The sequence below is a fragment of the Pezoporus flaviventris genome, unplaced genomic scaffold (genome assembly GCF_033815535.1).
Source record: "Pezoporus flaviventris isolate CSIRO_AGI_PZ_B2104156 unplaced genomic scaffold, CSIRO_AGI_Pfla_v1 ptg000002l, whole genome shotgun sequence".
Lineage (NCBI taxonomy): Eukaryota > Metazoa > Chordata > Aves > Psittaciformes > Psittacidae > Pezoporus > Pezoporus flaviventris.
In genome coordinates this window covers 12,419,763-12,435,254 of record NW_026892550.1, presented here as the reverse complement: position 1 = coordinate 12,435,254, position 15,492 = coordinate 12,419,763, and the positions used below count along the sequence as shown (strand labels likewise).

Below are 15,492 nucleotides of genomic sequence, written 5' to 3'. Positions count from 1 at the left end.
GGAATCCTGTAATCAATCATGCTTTAATTTTACTGTTGTCTTCTCTCTGGTTGCACTCATTGTAGTAATTCAACAGAGTAGGATGAAACGCATCACACGCATCCCAAGACCATTAAAATACACCAAAGATACAGCCACGCATTTGGTACATATATAATGGAGACAGAAGGTTATCTGACACACAGTTACCGTGGCTTTCCATGACAGTTCAGCAGAACATAGATTAATTCCAAGCTAAGCTCCTCAGCAAGCAGGTATTCATGCTTTGGGAGTGAAAAAGCAAGCTTTGAAAGAGGTTTTCTATGAGTCAGAAACTGACTTCTCAACAGCTTTGCAAAACAAGCCATAAAGAAACTTGGATTTTACTTTCATCTTAAAAAGTTTCATCAACTTGATACAACACTGGGATGAAGAGAGAGTAGCCTTTTTTTTTTCCATCTCTCTCTCCTTCAACCAACCATGAAGAGTACTGGCTTCCTGTTGGGTAAGCAATCTATTATGCTCATTCAATCAGATCCTTTATTTTCTTTTTGGAAGCCCTTTGAGATAATTCTAATGATATATTAAAAAAACCTAAGTTTCTCCTGTCTCCTGCCACGTCCCAGATCAAATGCCAAACACTTTGCAAGGTAATCTTCAACTGGGTTTGAATGCCAGCAAGTCACCAGAATTATTTTAGTTCAGGGCAACCTTATTTTGGGACTGGTTAGCTTTCATTCCATTCTCTAGCTGTCCTGAGAAGCAGCAGAATGAAACTGAAGTGACTAATCTGCTTCCATGCCCTTGCAGGTTTGTTTCTCAATAGCACAATGAAAAGAACCTGCTTACCATAACAAATTTGCTTTCTATAGAAGGTGTGAGCAGTGACAAAGCCAGATCTGTTCCCTACTGTCTCCTAGCATTCAGGAGATTTCATCAGGATTTTTAATGAAGTCTTCAATTCAGCTGAAGACAGTAAGGGGTAGGTAGTCAGTGCTCCTGCAAAAACCAATGCTGAATAAACATCTTTTCCATGCTTTGCTACCTGTGTAACTGACAGGGGAAAAAAACTAGTACTGGTAAAAACTGGACTAAACCATATGTGGGATACTTTATCTTTGTTAAAAGCTTACTAAAGATTTTCTCATTTATTTTTTGATCATTGCTATCTACATATACATTGAGATAACACGTGACTACCTGGCAAACATCTATTCCTGTAGACTTCACTCTGGGGAGCAAAAGCCTGTAAAAAAGGGCACCATCATGGCTGATTCCTAAAACTGGCCCACTTGGTCATGGATTGTGCAGAGAAATTGAGAAGTAAAACATGTAACGTGTTTTTGATTAATCTTAAAACTGCTCCACTGGGTGACATGGTGCAATGACTGCAACTTCAGCATTGCATCACTCTGTTTTGCAAGTTTTATGTATCCAAAGTGAAAGGTCTTGTGCTGCTGGAAGCAGGGGAAATAAACTTTTCCCATCATCTTCAGACTTCAGAAAGTTCATCTCTACAAAGCTAAAAACAGGTCTGTTTCTGTGAATTGTATTACTTCATTTCTGGCAGTGGAAACATTCAATAAGCATGCACTGTACAATATAAATATGTTGAGAATACACCAAAGTAAAGCAGGATTTAAACATGTGAATTGTATTCTGTTCTGTCACCACCTACATCCCAGTATCTACTTGTGAGTTCAGGTAACACCTAGCTAATCAGTCCATCAAACTTTTAACACCTATTCCAATTCACTGATAAACTACTTACTATAAAGCAACAATAACAAATTTAACTATCTCAAAAGGAGTTAAATCATTCTTTGGGTACGAGGTTGATTTTAAACTATGCCTTATAATGCTAAAAAGCTTCTCTGCGCTCCCCAAATATGCAAATCATATCTTTAAAGAGCACAGTTATCTATGCAATTATGAATCTTTGATTCCAAAGCAGAACTTAGAAGCATTTCAATATTGTAGGTCACATCAGCAAAGATTTTCTACAACTTTTGTTGCAGAAAAAGCCTGCAATGGTTTCACAGGGACAGTTCTACTACTGCATGCTCTACTCAACCAGAAAATTTCCACTGTGATTTTGCCTGATCATCAAGACAAGCACTAAAAATATTATCACTGAACTTGACTGTTTTACATAGCTTTCCATGCACAGGGAAATTAGTCCTTAATTCTTGGGACTACCTTTAGTTCCAATATTTCAACATGGCTGATAAGCAGTTAGCCCCTAGAAGAACCCAGAACTACTTTTAAAACAGCATGGAAATAGTCCCAAGAATCAGAACTATTTCCATATTGTTTTAAAAGTCATTCCAGGTTGTTTTAGGAGATAATTGCTAATCGATTGTGTTGAAATAATGAAACTAAAGATAATCAGCAGTACAAAGGCACTGCTACAAAAGCATATATGTTAATACAAAAGTTTTGTATCAGCCTGACTCCAAAAGCTCCTTTTGTCAAAGCTTAATTCCTGTAAAATATTTTGCATTGCATCTCCCTCACTTCTGTGGCTCATTAGTCCTATGCTAAGCAGCAAGCGAACTCTTGCTGTGTCGGAAGGTCCATATCTCAGTGGAATGTCACAACATAATGCTAGGGGTTTTTTTATCTCCAGAGCCAATAGTTAACTTCTCCCAAGCACTACAAATTCTCACACTAGCTTTTTATTCTTTTTAAATGTATAAACATTTGAATACTGCTTGACCTACCTTTCCAATACCAGAATCACAACTGCATTCTTACACAGCAGAAGACCACGGTTTTGATATAATTAACTAAAGATTCAGAGATACATGGCTAAGTGACAAATTGTCAGCTCAACTTAAATTTACAGAAAAGTGGTAATTGCTTCTGAATTTTTACGAATTTACACAATATAGAAGCATGGAGTATCCTACCCATAGAATATAGTTAGTGCTAGAAGAACTTTTTGACAATGTCATGCAAAAATCCATCCTCAGAGTGCGCACTTCAGAAGTTCTACTCTCATATACCTACACGTGGAATGAATGGAAAGAGGGCAGCTTTCTCCAATGAGAAAGTTTCAACACTAAATTGTTGGACAAATAATTGTTCTTGGCACAATTTATTTAGGATAGATATATTCTAAATATATCCATGCAATTTATGCAAAATTATCCTGTTTGAGCATTTGCATAAACTCAGTACAGTCATATCTCAAAGTGCGCATATTGTCATGCATAAAGCGAATAAAAGGACAAACTATTCAACAGTGAGTAAAATTTTACCAAACTTTAACCAAAAAAATACATGTTCATAGTTAAGAAGCTAAACAATTTTGAATTTTGGGCACATACTTCAAACCACTCAGTTGTACGACTACTTGTAGTAAAAAAAAAATTCTAACACAGGTATTAAATTCAGTACATGAAAGTATCTTCAAAACATGCTCCTTTACATGTCCCTTTGTATTCTAAAGAATCCAATAGGGGCTGGAAACAGAGCCATAAAGCTTCCAGTCATTGTCCAGTATGGTCTTATCTGGTTGCAAAAAAGACTCAGTAGTTTTGACCTCCTGAATTAACTGATTTTTTTTAAAAAGTTCAATTAAAGAAACTTTTAAGAAATCACTTCCTAAACTAAAAATGTTAACAGGTCCCATTTTTTTAATAAAAATGTGTTCTAAGATTAGAAAGTCACAGCTGATTTAATAATAAACTATTCAAAGTACTTGAATATAGCACTTAGTGTTAATGTTAGCAGTAATAACTTAATCAAGTACATCATATTCTAAAATATCCTCTTTGTGAAGATCTAAACTTCAAGTCATTCTCATTTTAGTGAGAACATACTATAATCATAAGCCCATTGCTGAAACCATAACTAATGTAAATGAGAAACTTAATATGAAAACCCATGACTACTATAATTTTAGTTCTACAAAAAAAGCAAGGAAGAAGGCTTAAAAGTAGATATATGAAATTGCTTGGTTACTTTCCATGGTATCATTAGTGGTAAAGATGAACTATAATATCTGGTAGACATCTGTGAATGGTCAACCTGATAAAAGTATTTTGAAGTTAAAATGACACAATGAGCTATGTAAGTCAACTAAATTGAGCCTAAAATGCACCAAGAACAGGTCCTGTGGCAAAGACACACCTACTTCCCGACTACATAAACATTTAAAAATGAACGAAAAAAAACCAACCGTGTGTACTGTATCCATACTGGAGTACTTCAGCTCAAGAATATGCATTCATATGCTGGAAACAAGCCAGACACATTATAGAGATGATTAAAGGCTTGGCAAGATTGACTTACAAGGAGAATCTGGAAGATTTGTGTATTAATAGCTTCAACAAAATAACTAAAGGAACAATTAGACATTTGAAGGGGAAGCTGTGATTCAAGTTTTGGGTTCCTCCCTCCTCACCCCCTGAAATATCTATACAGTTTTGAGTACTTACATGCAAATACATCAGACCATACGGCATTTCAATTTAGGAGAACAACTATGATTTGGCAGACAGTAAGAGGTGAAACACTCTAAGTATACACATCACTGCTATACTATCATGGCTTCTAATATTATGTTGAATTTTCCTAACTCTGTTTTTGACTTGCATCAATAGAATGAGCTGTGTAACTGCAGGAAATTTTAGCAGTAGGAGAGAATTCTTAGTTCATATAAAGTCATAAACACACTTGTATTGTAAGTCCCACAAACTTTCTGCTAACTAATCCCTTTGAATTGTTGATCTGTGAGCCTCCCAATACTATTTATTCAAGTCTTGATCCTGAAATTCAAAGTATGAAAGCACTCCATTTCCTCCAGGTAGAGATATCCCCAGTACAGTGCTCAGAGACAAATACCTGGCTTTGTATGTTATTTAATCAGCCCCAGGTAATCAATCTACTGCATTAGAAATCCTGAAGACACTGTTCTGTTGCAGGTTTTGCCTTAGAAAAAACAAACTGGTCAACCCTGGCTTATAAATCAGCATTTGGACAATTACATTAGTCTGAAGACTAAGACAATGTAGCAGCCAGACACTTTCAACGCCTTCAAGTTTAAAATCAGCTGACAAACACTCCACACTTCTGAAGAAACAGGCCACATTCACAAGAGTCAAAATAGGGCATTAAGAACCAAAATTTAGCAACTTTCTGTTCATCTAATATTAACTGATATGTGTAGCATCAAGATTAGCTATTTAAACTGTCAAGGTACATTTACTAAATTGTCATATAAAACTGTCATATTGAGAATCTAAAATCCTCTGAATGGATTTTGACAGCAGTTTAAATATCTAAAACTGCCACCTGTTGTTAAAACTCATTTTGTTTTGCAAGTGTTTTTTTTTTCTTTGAAAACTTTAGTACATTTGAAAAGTAAATAGAAAAAAAACTAATCTGCATTTTTGAGAGATGGTACCTTACCATACAAATCCCCACCTGGAGAGCTGTATTAAACAGACAATAATAAAGCTCAGCTTTTAGGACCATGAACACTGCATGTACTGTTTGCACAAACAGGAAGGACAAATCAAGGTGAAAAACACACAGACATGAAGTTTATTTCCTCAACTTGAGAGACACTGAAACTAAACTCATAGAAAGCAGTGTTTTCACCAGAATAAAAACAGTTAAACACTGAAGTGTATTATTAAACTGTTACAATAGGTTTTAATAACCTTACTTGCAAGATATTAAGAAATATTAAGCTTGCAATCAAAACAAGGTAGCAGACATTACAATTTTTAAAATAAAAAGATCTAGAAATAGTTAATTACTTTCCTCATCCAAGGAATGTAAATGAAATACATCAATTCACACTGCTTTCTGCTCTTGCATTTTGGCCACAGAAATGCTTTTGGGTTTTTGTTTTGTTTTTATGGGATGGAAACAGTATGTGGCGTTAGAAATACATTTGTAGCTCTTGCACCCTATTTTTTTTTCTTTAATTTTATATCAGAGAATAAGAGTATTCATATTGTCTAACTTCTTGACATGCAACATTAAACAGGAATCCCAGGGGCCATATAAGGTCAGTGGTAGCAGGTATGTTCTTCTAAAGAATTAGATTATCTAAATAAGGAGCCTAGATTCTAAGGAGAGAGAAACAGGCTTCTCAATTAAATGCTTAAGTTTGATGGTGTGAATACCTGGCAAGATTTCTAACTGTTCTTTAATGACTCTGGTGCAAGGCAACAACCCGTTTCCTATGTGAAGTACTTATAACAGTGCAACCAGCGTACACCTCATTTTGGCTATGAAATTACTTTTTTCTTCATGTAGCTTGTGCTATGTTATAAACCTAAGGGAAAGCAAAAAGCTTCTTACAGTGAGTCACAAAAGAAAAACTTGGCTATTGGCTTAATTTGTTCACATTTCAATCAGGGTTCCCATGATGTTTGACTACTTTTATTTAAAAACAGAACAAGAACTTCTGAACTTCAGAAAATTCCCCTGAGATATTGCTGTAGCTAATGTGGCAACTGTGAATTTAACTTCATGTGGGATACATTTCCTTTTTAACTATGAAGTACAGAAAATCTGGTTTCATCCCTTTACACAAAACACATAATTACTTATTCAGCTATAAGTAATGACATTCATTGTCACTGGTATATTAGCTTAATGCCAAGAAACATTATTTTCATCAAAATTTACGTCAGTTCTATACTGGGGACCATCCATTAATGCAAACGCCAAAGAATAAAAAAGTTTCATAGAAGGGAAAAACACTGAATTTGAATACGATTCCTCTTGTGGCTTATCTTGTATGCATCAGGTACACTTTTTAAAGCATCTGACACTACTGAATGCTTTTTGGACTTAGCAAAAATTAAGATAGGATTTTAATGTTCTGCTACCATGTTTTTAATAATCTACAGAAAGTTAGTCAGTGAGGACACTGGCTTTTCTAACCATATTGCATTTGCTAAGCTTGAGCTAGCTAAAATTTAGAGGAGAGGTGCTTTGTCCCCTGACATACCAAATGACTACTACAGTTAAAACAAGGATGCATGATCATGTGGGAAAGTATTCTGCAATACTGTGAACAATGCAGTATGCATTCAACATGCCTGCTAGGATGCGTTTGCTCCATAGAAGCCTGGAAGAAATAGGTGATTTCTACATACACAAACGATTTTGTGCAAGACTTTCCAAATGGCATAAAATTTAATTACTATTTTTTACTATCTTCTGAAATTGCTACTGTATCTTTAAGACTCCTCAATCTAAATACCTCAGCCTTTTATGGAAGGAGACGAGCACAGTACAAATTAGCAAGATGGGTGTTTGACAGCATCGCAATTGCCAGCACAATCCTGATGAAAATAAGCACGCATGCTTTGAGCGCTATTTAACTTTTTCATTATGACATGCAAAATGTAACAGTCATCATAAGGAATTAACTATATAACAATAGTATAATCACTGAAAAATAAGAACACTATTTCAGTGCAGCAAAGCTATCAAAGGAGACATCAAGCATTTCTAGAATAGCAGTAGATAACACTGCACCTTTTCAAAGAAGATTGGTTTTACTCTGTTCTGCAACCATGACTTTATACATGTAAAGGAGATTTAAGCACAGATAGTTCTATAGCATAAATATAGCCAAACAGGTCTGTCTAATCAGTGGTGCTGGTGCTCACAGGCAAAACCAACAACAATTACGTGCGCCCACCTTCTCACTTTGACACTATCTCTTCACAAAACTAAAAACCCCCAGTCCTCAAACAGAAACACTGATGTTATTATAATATGCAAGATTTTCTCCTACCCTACTACATAGAAATGATTTCTAGTTTGCATGCACAAGGCTTTTGTTTAGACATAAAATGAGTTCATCTATATTAGATGACCACTGTAGAAGCTTCTGAAAGTTTAAAGCAATAGTCATACTGACTTGTAAGGCATACTGAATGAGTAAATACAATCACAACTTGTGCTTAGCTGTGTATAAATACCAATATATATGTTACTGTAGTTTCAATGTATGATGGCATTAGTATTTCTAATCTTGTTCCTGTTCAGGAGACATTTCAGTGTTTCAACTATTCTTGAAGCCCTCCACCACAGATCATTACCCATCTATAATCTGTTTTCCTTAACAGATCAGGGTTAACATACAAAGAATGGCACCATTTTTCCCCCCATCCTTCCATCCACACAAAAAGTATTGAACTATGATATCCCAGCTAGTAAGGCTACTTAATGGAACAGATTTTCACAGTACAGGCAAATACCCTTGTAAGTTTTCAGGTCCAGTGCATACACCTGGTGCAGAATTTAGGTATGTCTGAAAGTCACCATAACCCTTCATAATACTGCAAGTATCAGAGCTCACCTGGACACAGTGAGGACATGGCCTCTTATGCCAAAAAGAAGTCCACTAGCAAAATGGTAAGAAAAATAGGAACTCTGGTGAGAAAACTGGTCCCAGGGAACACCCTTTTACCCCTATTACAGCTACATGAGGATTAGCTGCTAAATGATGCAAACAGAGCTGTTTTAACTCAAATATGGTCACAATTACAACAAATGAAACTCCAAGTGACTCCGTGTGAAACCTAACAAAAAAACCCAACTATATTAGCCTTTTATGGAGAGAAAGAAACATTCTCTTTATTTTCTCTGCATTATAATATTTTCTACTTTTACTGGAATACAGTAGTTCACTGTGAGAGAGAAAACAAAACTAAGAATTGTTCAAATGGCAACTGAGATTGGGATCCAAAATAATAAAGGTCTCCACTAACAACAAATGTTACGACTAAATGAATTTAGGAAGGAATGGTAGAAGTAGAGGCTGGAGCTAGTACACTTGCTTCAAGTCACATCAGATGTCACTGACAAAATTCAGGAGGTGAACCCTTTAGTTCTAAGACACACTCCTCCTGTTTGACACTTCTAAACCATGGGGTTTACAGCCAGAACATAACATAAAAGTTGCTAGAATAGAATAAAAATCTCACTAATACATAAATGTCAGCCTAAAACACCAGTAAAAGATAAATGTGACAAAGACTCGGAGCCACCTACAAAAGTAAGAAAACTTATGTACGACAACAAGTGAACAAAAAGTCCAAGTTTTAAATGGATAAGAATACAAGTGTTACCATAGGCAGAAAACACTTGCTGGATTAAACATATTTTGTTATATTTATTGCACATCAGCAGCTCCAGTTTCTGTCTTTCTTGACAGTCAACATCCTTAATTAACTGTAAGAATCACATATTGCTGAATACTCTGAAAACACTGGGGTTAGTTGCAATTTAGGACTAAAAATAATACAGAAATACACAATTTTCAAACCAGCTATCAGGGTTACAATGACTGTTTAATTCTCCTTTAAAATGAACAAAGACTACAAGCAGTTACATACCAACCTTACCTGCAAAGGAAGGAGAGTATTACTGTTGTTGTCAGTTCGGAAAACATTATCTTCAATCCACGATTTTGGTGTCAAGGATGGAGTGGAGCGAGTAAATTTAGGAGGAGCTATGACATTACCAGAAAAGGGCTTCTTCAAAGGAGAGATCTGGTTCATAGTTCCTGGAATTCCCATGTTTCCAGTTCTACGATGGTCTCTGCCATGCATTCCTCCCCAGGATATATTTCCTGTGCTCCAGCCACTGCTCTGATTGCTCCAGGGCGACTGCTTCAGAAGAGGCTAAAAACGGAGATCAATTTGTATTATTTGAGAACACTTGAAATGTCACTTTACTTGAAAAAAAACAAAAACAAAACCCAAAACAACAAAAAAAAACAAAACAACCAACCACCAAATAACCAGTGCACAGAGACTTCCACTCTTTCCTGATAACATGTAAATTAATTACTGAGGCAAGGAAGAAAACAACATCATAAAGAATTTTTCATTTCTACTCCTCCATACACCCACCCTAAAAAACACCACAGTGCTTGTGCAATCCATTTAGATTGTCATAACTGGTAGCATTCTTTAAAGCTACGCAGTAGAACAATTCCAGGGTGTAAAACCATGTTACAAAACACCAGGAGACCATTTTCTTATACATCACATGGTATTACATGGTACTAAATTGTGCAGTTTCTGCAAAAATAACAAGAATTTAAAAGAAGTCAATTAAAAAAATTCTTATTATTATTCTACTACTAGCATGAGTAGCAGCACTTCACTACAGCAAGTAGAAATTTAAAAATTAAAATTCAGATGGCAGGTGGACATTTCCCCCCCACAGCGTTTTGAGTATCATCTCAGTATTACCATGTAAGAGCAAAAAGAGTACTGATTATTGTACAGAGAATCAGTTTGAAGGAGCTATCTTAACATTTCCACATGAAAACACAGTATTCTGAACCTGCTGCTCAAGTATTTCTGGAGTAACGAACTGGACTATCTGTGGAATTTTGCAAGGTTTTAGGTGATTCCCCCTTCCCCCCCCCCCGAATCATAGAATAGTTAGAGTTGGAAAGGACCTTAAGATCACCTAGTTCCATCCCTCCGCCATGGGCAGGGACACAGTATAAAGCATTTCTGTATCTAAACAAGTGCACTGTATTTCTCAGTATGAAAATGGAAGCAGTATTTTGAGGGAAGAATTTTACAGGACTGTAAGTTTTTATTGCTAAGCCACAACTTGTGCAAAAAAAGTGACCTATAGTTGTCATACTACCAAGAGGTGGACCCACCGAGTCTGACTGACAGTGAGGAACAGTATCTATCTTTAATGTTTCCCAATTTGTTCTTGGAAGGGTTTTTTCTCAAACAAGAAATGGGGGGGGGGGGTGGGGGGGTGGGATGTTCTATATTTAGCTCTTCTGTGAAGTCAAAATGCAGTATTTTAAGCTTAGCTGCAAGAAACCCTCAGCTTGTAACTCTAATAACTTAGAAATGTAAAGCATGTCAATATGTTATGTATTAGAAAGAACTGAACTTTCCAAAAACAGAAAGACAATTATAATAATCCCCCCCAAACCAAACAAAACCCCCAGCTAAAGCCATTTTTGGTCAAGTAATCATGAAAACATCCCATTCTATATAATTATAGATAATTATGTTGTAAAACTTGAATACTTTGTTTGGAATTTTGGGAGAGGCAGGCACTCTATTGTGAAACAAACCTGAAGAGATAATGCCAAATGTTAACAAGCCTCTAATATTGCTAGCTATGCTGCCATGGCACTGTTTTAAGTTTACCTACAACTCGTAGCTGAGAGAAAATTCCTGTACACCTTACTGTAGGAAAACTGCTTTGAAATTTGTTTGAAGAGGATTATTATAGATGTTAAAGACAACTAGCTCCTAACCATGAAGCATCCAAATTAATTCTTGGACAGGCACACTTAATGTGAGATTCCAATACTGACAGAAATGCCTTCCAAATCCAGCTCTAGCAATTAAAACTGTCAGGATTTAATATTAGAATGAAAGAAAAATTAAGATGAGGCCTGTATAACTTCGGCCTGTCATAACCGAGCAGGTGACTGGAGCGAGATGTGGGTACTACGCTCTAGCAGGTAACACTAACATGGATCCGCTTTCCTGCAACTTCTTACAATTAGTATTTTGTTCCAGGAAGCAACGCAAACTCTCATTTTAACACGGGATCGTTATGCCGCTTGACTAAAATTGGTAGCAGAACTACGGTAACACGAAACAGAGCGCTGTTTCTGGATACAAAATCAAGTAATTTCGGGCGAACCCCCTGAAAAGGCAACAACGTTGACAAGCTTTCCTTTTGAACCTGCTTTCGGTGCCCACCCGGCCGAGCACGGCGAAGGGGCTTCCCAGGAGGAGGCACCGCCAGCGCCGGGGGGCTGTCAGGCGCATTGTTCCGACACCACGCTGCCTACGGGCGACTGGGGGGGGGGAGCGGGGGGCAATGGGGATGCTTTCACGGCGAAACCCCTTGACAAGAAAATGAGCGTTTATCCTGTCTTATGAGGGGTAAACCGCCTCCTCTGATCCCGAAAATAAACGACGTCCTCGGGTATTCGGCAGCGCACCGACGAGGGCGGCCACAGCCCAGAGGAGGCGGCTGAAGGGGCCGCCCCGCCACCTGCCACCCGGAACGAGCGGGGAGCACCGGCCGGGCGCGGGGCGGGCTGCTGGGAACATCCTCCCGGCCCGACCGCCGCGGCCGTCGTGCACCCTGGCCCCGCACAGGGCGGGGGCCGCACGTACCCTCGGACCAGCCACTGACGGCTCCCGGCCCGCCGAGCGCGGAGGAACGACAGCGGCCGGGCCAGGCCGGGCCCCACCCTGCCTCCGCGCTCTCGCCGGGCTGTCACCGCCGCGCAGCCTCACCCAGCGCAGGCAGGGGGGGAAGGAGAAAGCTCCCGGCTCCCGCTACTAGCGAAACGCGGGGAGCAGAGCCCCCTCCGACTCACGTCCCCACGTTCTCCTCCCCTCCCCGGGGCTCCCTTTTGCCCCGGGCTCCCTTCCGGAGCCGGCTTGCCCGGGCTCCGTGCCGCCCCACCGCGGCTGCCCGGGTCTCCCTCCGCCGCCCGGTACCTGGTGGTGGTTGTAGGAGTTTCTCTGCTGCAGGAAGGCGGCGGCGGCCGCGGCCGCCTGATGTTGGTGCTGGAGCTGGGGGCTCACAGGGGATCTGCGGTTTTGCTGTTGTTGCTGCTGCTGCTGCTGAGGTAAATTCATCTGCGGCGGCGGCGGCGGCGGGGGGGCGGCGGCCGAGAAGGGGCTGCTGAAGGGCCCGGCGCAGGGGTTGTGAGGAGACACCGGCGAGAAGCTCTGGAAGAAAGCGGGGTTGATGGATGACGGGATCCCCGGGTAGAAGCTGGTCTCGGATTCCGGGCTCGGGGGCGGCATCGCACTGATCTGCCCTCCGCCGCCGCTGGAGACCGGAGGCTGCTGCGTCTGTTGCGGAGGCGGCGACGAGGTCTGCACCGACCAGGGGGTGCCGAAGCCGGGCAGCGGCGGAGGAGGAGGGGAAGCCGCCGAGGAGGAGCCGCCCCCGCTCTGGTGATGGGGGCTGGGGATCTCCGGGCTCTGCAGGCTGCTGAAGCCAGAGCCTAGCCCGCCGGGCAGGAGGTTCCCGGGGCTGCCCAGCAAGTGGCTGTTCGGGGGGGACTCCATGGGGGGCAGCTTGGCTCTCGCCTGCAGATGAGGAGGAGACGGAGGCGGATTCACGCAGGAGGCGGCGGCCACCCCCACATTGGGGTCCGCGGACACCGATCCCCCTGGGCAGGAAGGGGCGAGCAGCTCGGAACCCCCTCTGTCCGCGCCGCCCTTGCGCTCGGCAGGGCTGAGGGGCCGGTGGTGTGGGAAGTCCCCCGTCCGCGGCGGCTCCGGGGGGTGAGCGCTGAGGAGCTGGAGCTGCTGCTGTTGCCTGTACTCCTGCTGCTGGTACTTGTCAGTGGGGTGGCTGAACTGCTGCTGCTGCTGAGGGGGGTGGTGATGATAGTCTCGGGGGTGGTGGTTATTCAGGGGGTGGCTGCTGCCGAGCTGGGCTGGGCTGCTGAGCGGCTGCTGCTTAAACTCTTTCCTCTTCTGGCTCAGCTGAGAAGGCGGCGGCTGTTGCTGCTGCGGTTGCTGCTTGTTTAAATCCTGGTGGGGGCTGAGACTGGGTTTAAAGTCAGAGGAGGGGTGGCCGAGAGGGGGGTGTCCTGATGCGGGGCTGCTGCCCAGCCTCTCGCTGCCCGGCTGCTGCTGTGTCACCCCTAGGAGCAGCTCATCCTGCATGTTCTGATGATGCGCAGCAGCGGCCGCCGAGGGGAGCAGAGAGGGCGGCGGCGACCCACCGGACACGCCGCCGCTGCCGGAGGAACCGGTTACAGCGGGTGAGAAGGGACAGGAGGAGGAGGAACAAGAGGCGGCCGCCGCTGCCTGGCAAGGGAAGGGCCCAGCTGTGCCAGCACCTCCTACACTCGACGGTGGGTTAGGGCCGGAGGTCGCCGTCTGTGAGAGCCCGGGGCTGCGATCCCCCATGCACTGGAGGGAGCTCCCCTGGCGAACCCCTGCCCCCGGGAGTCTGAAGAGATAAAGATAATTATCAGTGATTTGGGGGAACGGCGCTTACAACACCAGCCTATCGCAAATCTCTATATAACCCACGGAATAGCCACTCTCTGGAATAAAGCCCTCTTTCTTGCCATGATTCCGCTGCACTGGTTTTAACAGTGCCGGAGTTTTTTGATAATAAATAGTTCTATTTTTATCAGGGCTTTTTTTTTTTTTATCGGAGAAAAAAAATGTCTAGCTTGGCGGGATCCCCTCCGTGCGGCCCTTCTCGCCTGCCGTCGCACCCACAGCAACCCGCTAGCTCGTCACCAACACCCAGACGACCACCCCCCCCACCAGTCCCCCGTAACTCCTCCGCCCGTCCCTCAGCCGCTACCCCGTAACGCAGGGGGAAGCGGGGAACCCGGGCTCGGCAGGAGTCACTGAGGCCGCCGGTACCCCATACGGCAGCGACCCGGCTCCCTCAGCTAGGCTCCGCCCGCTCCCAGCCACCTCCCCCGCCCCCACTGCCGGGTTGGAGCTGGCTGCACGGCCCTTAAGAACGTCGGAACATTCGTCATAGTGACGTCACGGCCCCACCTCCCTGCGCGCCCAGTCGACCTCAGTAATAAGCTGGCGGCTCCGCCTCCTCATGAATAATGCATCACCTCTGGAGCCCAGCTCCAATGCCCGGCTCTGGGTTGGGGGGGGGCGCTTGCGATGACCAACGCCCGCGCGCACAGCGCCCCACCGGCGGGCTGACCGCTACCACTGAGGTGTGTGTGTGGGAAAGTGACAGCCTTTTAGTAACGCCCTGGGGGCCTGCTGGGCTTCGACGGCGTATCTACCCTCAGTACCTGAAACCAAGGGATTTTATTTCGCTCGTGACAGCGGGTGCGCCCGGCTTTTTACGTCCGCAAGCAGAACGGGGTGAGAGGCAGACCGCCATAGCCCGCTCCGCCGGCTGCCAGCCCAGCAGGGGAGGGACGCCCCGCCCCCTCGTCTCTCGCGCCGCTCATTTGCATTGACGCAGGGCCGCGCGCCACGGGCGGGCCGAGGGGGGGGGGAGGGCGAGAGGAGGCGGGGCGCGAGCTCGGCGGCACGGGACGGGCGGGTGTCGGGAGCCACGCCCGCGTCCCGCCCTCTCCTCGCGCCGTCGCCTCAGCGCTCGTCCCCCCCCCCCCCGCGGGGCTCGTGTCCCCTCAGCGCTGATCAGCCGCGGTGACAGCGGGCCGGCCGCCTGTGCCTCTGTGGCGGGGGTGCAGCGCCGGGGCTTTGCCCGGCTCCGGTACTCCTGTCCCTCCGGTAACAGGGAGGCGCGGTCACCCTGTCCTCTCTGCCCAGGTGGTGCCATCGAACCTTGCCCCGCGCTTGTGGGTTCCTCAGAGCTCGCACCAGCCCTTGCTGGGGTCTGGTGGCGCGGTGGTGCCTTTTGAGGCATTTCCTGAGCAAACGGTATTGAACGTGGGGTTCTACCCTTTCCACCCATTGGAAACAGCTCTTGGGAACTGTTTCGTGCCAAAAATTCATTAAACGGTTTGACAACTGTAGATGTAAGAGTTGTAGGTATCCCTGAACA

General features: G+C 43.7%; 1 protein-coding gene across 5 annotated transcripts in view; it reads right to left on the bottom strand.

Annotated features, from left to right (window-relative positions):
- Window positions 1-14,138, bottom strand: part of CPEB2 (cytoplasmic polyadenylation element binding protein 2) — a 53,832-nt gene extending 39,694 nt beyond the window's left edge. For all 5 annotated transcript variants that reach the window (XM_061469369.1, XM_061469377.1, XM_061469386.1 and 2 more), the window contains exons 1-2: window positions 12,471-14,138; window positions 9,366-9,644 (exon numbers count right to left, since the gene is read on the bottom strand). In XM_061469369.1, coding sequence (XP_061325353.1) covers window positions 9,366-9,644; window positions 12,471-13,901 — 1,710 coding nt within the window. In that variant the 5' untranslated portion in view covers window positions 13,902-14,138. The remainder of the gene's footprint in view (window positions 1-9,365; window positions 9,645-12,470) is intronic.
- Window positions 14,139-15,492: the final 1,354 nt, after the last annotated feature.